The 10,872-nt window shown below is 39.9% G+C and overlaps 1 protein-coding gene across 1 annotated transcript; it reads left to right on the plus strand.

Annotated features, from left to right (window-relative positions):
* The first annotated feature begins 9,263 nt into the window (after window positions 1-9,263).
* LOC149838824 (uncharacterized) lies at window positions 9,264-10,872 on the plus strand. Its single transcript, XM_090007805.1, has 4 exons — window positions 9,264-9,518; window positions 9,650-9,745; window positions 9,859-10,011; window positions 10,132-10,872. The coding sequence occupies exons 1-4, from the start codon at window positions 9,276-9,278 to the stop codon at window positions 10,177-10,179; spliced, it is 540 nt and encodes a 179-aa protein (XP_089863931.1). The 5' UTR covers window positions 9,264-9,275; the 3' UTR covers window positions 10,180-10,872.

Here is a 10,872-nt window from a genome sequence, read left to right on the forward strand (position 1 = left end):
AGGGGCTTGTCCTGAAACTTATGTCTCATTGAACTGTCAACATGAACATAGCATAAACAACCAAACACATGCAAATCATAGTAGTTGGGATGTACACCAAAAAGAGACAAGTAAGGAGACTTGTTTTCCAAAATAGTCATGAGCAATCGATTTATCACATGAACTGCAGAATGAAAAGCCTTTGTCCATAAAGTGATCGGAAGACTACTGTCATGCATCATGCTCATCACACTCTAGACAATATGGCGATGCTTCCTTTCAGCAATCTCATTCTGCTGAGATGTGTGTGGGCAAGACACCTTTTTTCTTATCCTGTTACTTTGAAGAAAGTTAGTAAAGTCAATGGAAGAAAATTCACCTCCTCCGTCACATTGGAAACTTAGGATGTTTTCAGAAAATTGGTTTTTGACAAAGGAATGGAAGTTTCAGAACAACTTGAAAGTCTCAGATTTGTGTTTCATGAAAAATATCCAAGAATAACGAGAATAACTGTCAACAAATAAAAGATAATATCTAGTTCCAGATATGGAAGCAACTGGAGCAGGCCCCCAAACATCAGAACAAATAGTCTCAAAAGGTCTTGAAACTCTTTTATTGATAGAATGAAATGGTAAGACATGACTCTTACATAAGAGACAACTAGAACATTTGTTGTCATTGACATTTATTCCTAAACTTGACTTGGGAATGTGGTTACTTGAAACAAGCTTTTCAATGAAACTACTACTGCAATGACCTAGACGACCATGCCAAAGATTTGACTTATTGATTTCAGAGACACTGAAAACACATGTAGAATTTTCAAAAGGCAACGATGATTGGAGCTTCAAGTTTGGGTCTGCAGAGCGAATATGTGTTGAAGGATCTTCTTGAAAGAGATACATATTGCCTTGTCATTTTCCTCTAGCGAACGTCTCCTTCTTGCAGAGATCCTTGACAAGAACAGAAGAGGGAGTAAATTCAACTGAGGCTTTGATATCATCAACAAGTTTAGAAACCGAAATGATGTTTTTCTTGATATTAGGAGCATAAAGAACTTTTGAAAGGTTGATGGAAGATTCGGGCAAGGGTATAATGAAGTTCCCAATATGAGAGACAGAGTTGTGTGATCCATCTCCAGTAACTATACTACTTTTACCAATGTAAGGAACAAGTTTCAGGAGCTTACCGGCATCACCAGTAACGTGAGTCACTACGCCAGAGTCCACGTACCAAGTACCTTGCTCATTTTGTTTCAGATTCAATTCTGCTAAAGCTAACAACAATAACTCCTTTACTTCTCTGTTGGTCCTTGTATTGTCTGTGCCTCTTTTTGCTTCATTTTGTGTTGATTTTCCTTTATTTAGGGGATTGAACCAGCAGTTAGCTTTGATATGCCCCTTTTTATTACACAGAAAGCAGGTAGGAATTGACCTCTGTCTTTGTGGATTGGTATATGTGTTGGGTGTAGGCAATAATCCACGACCTCCTTGACCACTTCTCCCTTGTCCTCCTTTTCCCTTGATATCATAGCTTCCTCGTCCTCGTGCATAAGTAACCCCTGTAGCAAGAACTTCTTGTGACCTAGTATGCATAGATGATTCTTCAGAAAATCCCTTTAGGTTCATCTCATATTGTAACAATTTTGCACGCAGATCTTCAAAGTTGGGCAGCTCAGGTAAACATAACAGGGAAGTAACAATCATATGATAGTCATGTCCCAATCCACTGAGGGTTTGCTGTACCAAATCTTCATCAATTACTGTACTTCCAACAACTGCTAGTTGATCTGTGATAACCTTCATTTTGTTCAAGTATTTCATGATGGTCATGGAATCCTTTCTTAACATTTGAAATTCTCTTTTAAGAAACATAATCCTGGCCTGAGAAACCTGTGAGTATGTCCGAACAAGTTTGTTCCAAAGTTGCATGGCAGTGCAGTCATCTGGAATGGCTACAAGTACCTCTTGTGATAGTGTAGATGTAATATAAGCAACTAGCACTTGGTCTCTTTTCATCAAAGCTACAAATTCAGGATTTCTAACATATACTGTAGTAGATTCCCCTTCGATGTCCCTTTCTTCTCGTGATATGAACTCAGGAGGAACTGGAATAGATCCATCCAGATGTCCAGAAAGATCCTGACTCCTAATGAAATGTATGATTTGCCTCTTCCAAGTCAAAAAGTTACCATTGTTTAATTTTTCCGACACGAGTTGACTGAGGAAACTTGAAGAAAGGACTGACTGACTAGGAAGTGAATCCATGTTTCACAGTATTAAGAGTGTGTTCAGCTCAATCTGTCTATAGTTTCTGTAACCTTTTTTTTTCATAAACTAATTCAGATCAATGGCTATCAGATTTCTGATTTGAAACAGAAATTGAATATCTATCAGATTTCTGATTTGCATAAGAAATTGAACATTGGATATGAAAATCACAAAAAAAAAAAATATGTGAATATGAATTCACACTCGGTATTGACGCAATGCTTTCAAGCTAAAGGAGATAAAATGGTAGAAATGAGGGTAACATCAGATCGGCTTGGTCAGATCTGATCAAGGGTGTAGCTGGATCAAAATAGTGCCCCGATTGCGTGATTAGATCACACTGTGATCAAAACGATAAACAAGATATATTGATGACAGAATGAAGGATGAAAAAATGTATATTCAACAAAGGGTTTTGGATCGAAAATCTGGGCTGAGTTACTCAGTCCTCTCTGAGTTAACTTAGATTAGGTAGAGAAGAGAGTTTGATCAGATCTGATTAACGTCAGATCTGATCGAGTTCAAGGGACAGAAAAAAAAAATAGACAGATCTGATTATCGTCAGATCTGATCGAGAGGAGAAAAAAAGGAATTGGGTAAACAGGGAAAAAGGATTCAGACGAGATTGGGGAAACAGAAAAAAAAAATTCTTGACTTAGAAGAGAAAATCGAGAAGAGACAGATCTTTCAGACGTACCTTTGAGATCGATTCCAGTTTCAGCTGAAGCGTGGCTCTGATACCATGTTAGATTTTCAATATTGAAGTCGTTCCACGCGTGAGAGCTGAGAAACAGAGAGAGAGATAGAAAGGGAGAGAAAAGCAGCAGAGAAAAACCGATACCCTCTTATCTTAGGGTCGGCTGCTGTGTAAACTCATTTATATTAACATGCTATTACAAAGATTAGGGTACTAAAGTACCCTCATTACAATAAAGTAAATTACACAATGCCATTAATGAGAAGTTTATGATCACGGGTCTGGATCTCCAGATCCGTGACCCGTAACAAGGGGAAAACAATTCTTTTCAGTGGCTTTACCCCAGGAGAATAGTTATGGGGGGAAGGAGTTGAGTGCAAGAGTGTCTCCAGAGGAGGTGCGACAAGCGATCTTTGAGCTTGATGAGGACAACACTCTCGGCCTAGATAGTTTCTCAGGTATCTTCTGTAAGTTCGTTTGGTATGTTGTTCATAATGATGTCTGCAAAGCTATCATCATTTTTTTGGATTCGAGTCACATGCTGAGATGTATAAATGCCACAAATATTTTGACTCTGAAATCCCCCGAGGCAGCTAAACTGAAGGATTTTAGACCAATTAGTCTGTGTAAATTTGTTTACAAAATTATTTCAAATATTATTATAAATCTAATCTGGTCTATCCTTCAGAGGATCATATCTCAGAATCAGAGGACATTTCTTAAGGGTAGGAATATATATCCAGGAAAGTATCTTGTTGTCTCACGAGTTGGTGGATGTCATGGAGCATAGTACCAAACCTAGTTTTTTTTTTTATTTAAAATAGACTTGATTAGAGCTTATGACATAGTCAGTTGGCAGTTTCTTGAGAGTTCCCTTCAATTTTTTGAATTCCCTGTTACTTGGATACGTCATATGATATCATGACTTGTGTTAACACTGGTAAGTTTGCCATGCTCATTACTAGCCACCCAAGATCGGAGTTTTCAAGCTCTAGGGGCATTAGACAAAGATACCCAATGTCTCTGTATCTGTTTCTTGTAGTGATAGAGCGGTTGTCTCGCATATTGCAATTAGAGGAAGAGAGAGGTGGTTTGATACCTTGCATTATTAGAAGGTTTAGCTGGAGTCATACTTTCTATGTAGATGATACATTGTTTCTTTGTGATGGACACATTAATGTCAGTGGAGAGTTTTTCAAGTTATCAAGGACTTTGAAGCTAAATTTGGTCTTTTGGAAAGTGAGAAAAATCTATATTCATTCCCTTCAAGGTGAATCAGTCGAGAGTTAATTAGGTGTTGCGGTTGTCTAAATGGTGTAGAAATAAGCTGCCTATCAGATATCTTGGTCTTCCTATTTTCGTGGGGAGACTTAAGAAGGATCTCTGTCAGCCCCTGGTCTCTAAATTTCAGATATTAGATGGCACATGTGTTCTATGGCAAGTAAGGCCGACCTCACAAGAGTAATTCTATCAACTTATTCATCGTATTGGATGATGTGCTATAAACTCCCTAAATCTATAATTGGGAAAATTCAAAGTATTATGAGAAAGTTTTTTTTGGAGTAATATATATATCTCAGTTGAATTACAAATCAAGGGTTAAAACAAAGAAATAATCCTTTCACCAAAGTTTTGTACGGTTCGAAGATTGGAACAGACAAGGGGAACCATGTGTTTGAACATTGACTATTCATTTTTTCCCTACCAAGTTAATATTGAATGCCAGAAAGCGTTGAAATTTTGGTTGATTTGGTGTATTCTAGTCCCTGCATTACAAGAATGAGGATCAATAGAGGCCAAAGGCACCCCTATTGCTCTCTGTCACCGTTGTATAACCGGCGACAAAAAATGGCCGTCTAGTTTTGGCTTCTGTTGATAAATAACGGTGATATTTTTTGGTCACCCTTAAAGGGTATGCCCCAATAGCGATGACTTAGCCTATAACGGCATTGTCCCTATAATGGTGATTAAGACAATTAAGTCAACGTTATAGGAGATAACGGCATGACAGTCATCTGTATTTGCTGCAGAGCAGATATATATGACCGGATGCAAAGACAGGAAGATAATAGAGTAAGATTACAACCGAGGGAAGGTAATGATCTCAATTTAATTACAAAATTCGCACAGTACAGGAACTATGTTCAGTTGTTTGTAACAAAAAGTTGATCACACCTCATATATATCACCTTAAAACTAGACTAAATATATGGATATAACAATCATAGACCAACAAGAAGAAAGAAAAATTAAGAAAAGTGAATGCTGATTGCTTGTGCCAAAACTTGCCTTTGCTAACAGAAAAACCACGCCCATCAACGGTTTGCCTCTTGATGGCATAGCTGCCATATTAAAAGGTATGACACTGTTAGAGATCCAAGTTTTGACTATCAACCTTGCAAGAATCCATATATTGAAATCCTTACCTGTTTGATAACCCCTTGGCAGCATTTATAAGTTCATCAGCAAGGCACTCAGCTACTGTCTTGATGTTTCTTAAGGTGCTTTCGCCAGCACTTGTGGTGATGAGGTATATCGCCTGGTTGACACGCCTCAATGCAGAACTAATCCTCGTTGCGTCTTCTCTTGGCCCACTACATGAAACATAGAATAAAGATGCATAATAATTCACACTACAAAGCATTAGCATTTTCACTGACCTATACAAGTACATATTGATTCAGGTTACCCCAGAATTGGGCAGCTCATGATCATCCCCCACCACCAAATAATAGCAAGAACAAAATAGCCATAAATCTCCATTTTATTTATGACAACAACCTAGAAAAACAAACTGCAAGTTGTTTTTGTGTTTTTTATAGTGCATTATCTATGCATTTCATGTTTGTGACGAATATGAATATCCTATTTGCCTGACACAACAATTAGCTTCTAGACAAATGTAGAGAAGTGAAACCAGATGTTGAATCAACTACACTACATGCTACTCTAAGTACACCGTACAAAGTTTTCATCAAAACCCAGGGCATATTTGACAAACACTTATTAGGAAAGATGATGATGGCAGCATCAACAGCCACTTGAACCTGGCCGTATACCAAACAAAACAATATTTGCTCTTTTTCTCTCTCTACTTTGCAGACTTCAAGTTCTTAACGGTGGAGATGCTTCTCGCTGTCTGTGAATCTCACTTCTGCTCACGATCACGCCCCTTTGCTGATAGACCGTAATAGAAAAAAGGAGTTTTACCCTGGTTTGTGTGCCGATCCCACCGGATTCAGGCAGACGGCGCCGCTGTCTGAGGTAGAGGAAAACCCTTCTTTCCACTGGGGTTATTTTTTTTCTTTTATAGAAGAAAAGGCAGACCCCAAATCGGAGTCCGCATCTAGCCGCAGGGAGGTCGTCGGATCCGGCAACCTCTGTTACTGTATTACAGTATCTGCAAAACAAAAAAACTTGAAAGGAACAAACTTTTTTTTGTTGGTCGTTGAAAAAGAAAAGGAAAAACAAAAAAAAAGTCACAGAGGGTCGTCGGATCCGACGACCTCTGCTACAACATCTAGATCAAAAACAAAAAAGATAACACAGCAGGTCGCTGGATTCCGACAACCCCTGTTTCTGCAACAAATCATATACAAAAAAGGGTCTCTCCACTGAATGCCAGAGGCCGGCGTCAGGGACGCACCATTTTTTTTTCGTCTGCTCATTTTCGGCATCGAAGGTGAAGGTAACCGGGAAAGGAAGAAGATCCTTGTTCCTATGTTTTTTTTCTTCGGCCGGCGTTAGGGAGCACCGCCCGTCGGTTGCAGTCGAGGAAGGGCGGTGGAATCCTATGTTGTTAATAACTTGCCGTTAAATATCACCGTTATAGACTTAGCAGTAATGATAATATTTATAGTCATCGTTAAAGACTTGAGTCTATAACGCAACATTTTTTAGCACCATTATTGCCTTGTTTTTAAAGACAACCTTTTTGGTCGCCGTTAAAAACACAGTTCCTGTTGTTTTATTTAAATAATAAATTAGATAGTTTTGTTTTTTAATATTTACATAGAGAAACCAATCCCAGGATCAGAGATCTAGTGGCGTTGCCTTTGCCTGCCATACTTACGGTCACTGTCCTAGCAGTGTAAAACTCTGTGGGCTTACCCGTTTCACGGCAAGGAATCTCTACTCTTCGGCTTGCGCAAAGGGGTGACGCCCATGGGATTTGAACCTAGACCACCCAGCTAGTGGCTTATGTCCCATCCCACTAAGCCAATCCCTTTACTTGATATTCTAACAAAAATTGTATAATTTTTTTTTTGCTGATTAATTTCTAGGATAATTTATGAATAAGTGCTAAATTATCGAAAAATCATGCTTCACTGCCTGTGATCTCAAAATTTTAAGATAAGCCCTTTAGTTTTTAAGTAATTGCTCCAAGACTTCACGTTATATGCTGTGTCGCTGCAGCTTACCTGTTTGACAGCCATCTTATCTTGGCATGTCTCTGGATGGGTGAGGCGTCCATCTTTAGAAATTGTTGAGATGGATGGCCGACAGCGGTGGAGCTGCATTCTAAGCATGACTTGTTGCTCCAATTGCTGCTTCTGTGAAACTCCGTTGCCATCCAATTAACTGTAGTTACCTCTTAACTCCTGCTAGTTAATTATAAAAAATAACAGCTTTAACCATTTCCTTTCTTTGAACTGCTGAATGTCCAAAACAAGCATGTCAATCCTTTTACATTGTAAAGCGGATTATATAGAAAATTTGGCTGCTGAAAATCTGACTGTTGCATCTGCTTGGTGCTTCTCACCCCAAGTGGGTTAATATGCCCTTCTGCATCTATCTACTGATCTGGCCACCGGCTTTTTATCATGCTATCCCCCCATCCTCCTGTTGGGTGTTCTTGTTAGGTTCATAAGGAGCTTGTGCGAACTTACAGAATCAGCTCAGCAAGCCGAATAATAGATGTTCAGCTTGGTTCGGCTCGTTAGGTAGTAATCAATATGTTTGAGATATATTTTATATGTCAAATGTAGGGTAAAAAAATAGTACAATTGTTTAGCTTCAGATGGAAAATCACATATTTGGTTGCATCTCATGTGATTTTGAGTCGTGATTTCAAATCATGAGATGCAACCAAACAGAGAAATTTTGGGGAGTAATGGTAGAAAGAAGTTTTAAAGACTTCAATTTTCTATTTTGAAAGCTTCCTTAAATTCGCATGCCAATGGTGAATGTCAATCGGCAGTGGAGGAATGTAGGATCTGAATAGATCCCTACTGTAAAAATGTGTAGCTGTTTCTTTGGTTTATTTTTTATCTAATAAACAGGTAGTATGCCTAACCCCAGCTTTCTCTTTTGAAAAAAAAAGTTTTTTTAATCCTCATAACAAACAATTGTGGAGTTGCCCACAAGGGCAATCCCCCTTCCATGCTTGCTAAGGGCGTCCATGATTTTCACCTGACATGAGATCACTATGACTCGAAGCGGCCCTTACTGCATGGTCAAAGCTGAGTGTACTTTTAATGTGAGCTGAGGAGACTTCAAGTGCTTTACCAATAAAAAGGTTGCCATTTTGCAGTGGGTGACGAAAGTTTCTCCCCTTGGCTTGGCTAAAAAAACGAGTAGATAATATGAAAATAAAAAATAATTTGAGAAAATGTACCGGCAGCCATTTTTGGGAGTAAAAAATAATTTGTGAAAGATGCACCGGTAGCCATTTTTGCGGGTAAAAGTAATTTGTGAAAATGCACCGGCAGCCATTTTGCAGGCTCCATTGTGCAATGCAAACATTAGAGCAGCTTTCCTTGCAGAAATAGGCTTCCCACGGGCTGGGTTTGAATAAGGTACCCAACCTGACCTGAACCCGAATTTATAGGCATGGGCATGAAAAGTGCTGACTTGAATAGTATTTGGGTCGACCTGATCCTACCAATATGCGAACTGGAGTTGGATCATGAATTTGGTTGGAAAACTGACCTGACCTGACCGAAGTATTTTGTATGTATTTTTAATAAATGTAAATTTTTAAAATTTTGTGGATTCAGGTTTGGGATTCTATTTTCGTGACCCGCCAAACACGAACACGAACCTGAACCTGAACCTGGTAATTTGTTATTTGGGTGGGTTCGGGTATACTTTGATGGGTCGGGTACGGGACTCGTTGAGTGACTCGGAGTTATTTTCCGTGGGGGTTGAGTCGGGTTTGCGTCGGCGTCGTAGATTAGTCATTTGAAATTAGTAAGGCAAAAACTTTGGCCTTTCAGGGTTCATACCCTTGAAAAAAAAGGCTTATAATTAGTGCTACCCCCAACAAATAAAGCAATTTGCTGCCACCAAACGCCACCACTCGGTTTTGCAGAGAGAGAGAGAGAGAGATGGGAGGCATCGGCCCGGCCGATTTGGTGGTGAGCAAGCCCAGCCGAAGCGACGAGGTGATCCCACCGGAGGAGCAAGTGAAGACGGCGAGGGAGATCAGAGCCTACTTCGACACCTTAGCCCCCAAGCGCTCCCTCAAGCCCAACCGAAGCGAACCTGAAGACTCCTCCCCTCCCCTCGCCCAACCCCTCGATGACCCACCGGAATTCGAGAAGCTTCAATCCCTACGATCCCAATCTGTGGTTGGTTGTCTTGTTCCTCTTTCTATGCTTAAAAAAGAAGAAGAAGAAACCCCATTCTTTGTTCCCTTTCGATTCGATCTCTACGTTTCTTAATTCGTTCACCAAAAAACTTCTGGTTTTTTTTTTTGCAGTCCATATTGGCGGATGGGCGAGTCTATTCGGTGGAGGAGTTCGTGGAGACCGATTACTACAAGAGGCTCAACTCGATAGACAAGGACCACTACACGGCAAGACAAAAAAAAGAGAGGATTCTGCTGATTTCTTCGTTTTAATCATCCATATTTCTTCTTTATTCTTCTTGGTGTTTCTATGGATTGACTCCCTCTCTTTATCTCTCTAGACGGGGACCGGATTCATAAGGGTTGTGAGGGAAGGAGATGGGATATGCTGGAGGCTTGAGGAAGGAGGCCCCGTGGCTTCCACCGACAGGGTGGTGGTGAAGACCAGAACCAACCCTGCTACCAACGATTGGATCCCTCAAGAAGATCAAGAGGTAGGCAATCCTATCATTTGATGATGGTGGTGATGATGATGATGGGTTGATGGTGTGTCTTCATCCTTTGTGGTTGAATGTTGACCCTCCCATTCTTTTCCTTTTCTTTGTTCTCATCAGATGGCGTTTGTTTCCTCGAAGCCGAATCGAAGCGAAAGCGAGGCCTGAACAGGACGGAAATCTACCTGCCTACCTGCTGTGGGACCCACAGGCCCCTGGACTTTTGGCGTTGTAATATAAAAAGGAAAAAAAAGAACAGTGACATGGGATAATGAACAACTAATGTGAGATGAGCGTGGGACAATAAATAGAATGGCACGTTGTTTCTTTTGTCTCTTATTGAATCAATGGAGGTCTGGCTTTTGTCATCATGGAGGCATAGAAGGCTAGTAGCACACATGTGAGGGCTGACGTTGATGGACGAAGGAGGTAAACGTGAAGGTATGAGTTCCTTTGGTACAATAATTGTCCCCAAGGAATGAGAATTATCAATTCTTAGTCCCTCTCGTTGTTTTTTTCATAATTGGCACCGAGGCATGAGAGAGAGAGAGAGATCTTGACTATCAGTAGCATGACTGTAGAAGCAACAGACCATGTGTAGAATTCTTTGATGAGATCCTAAAAACATTTATTCAAGTGTTAGAAATGGACGCCTAAAGGAGCAAAGTACATAGGAAGAAAAAAAAATATATCTTCTAGACTGAGAAATTCTCAGTTTTCATTGTAATTAAGGCGTTGTTTGGAAACTGGTGGTATCCAGCAGCCGCATCTAAGAGATGGTAGTTACCAAATCCATTTTTTAATACAAATACAAAGGGGAGAGGTTCTCGTCTCCTTTCTCAATGCATAAACTACCTTCTT

This window comes from Nuphar pumila, chromosome 5 (assembly GCF_984573655.1).
Source record: "Nuphar pumila chromosome 5, dmNupPumi1.hap1.1, whole genome shotgun sequence".
Classification (NCBI taxonomy): Eukaryota; Viridiplantae; Streptophyta; class Magnoliopsida; order Nymphaeales; family Nymphaeaceae; genus Nuphar; species Nuphar pumila.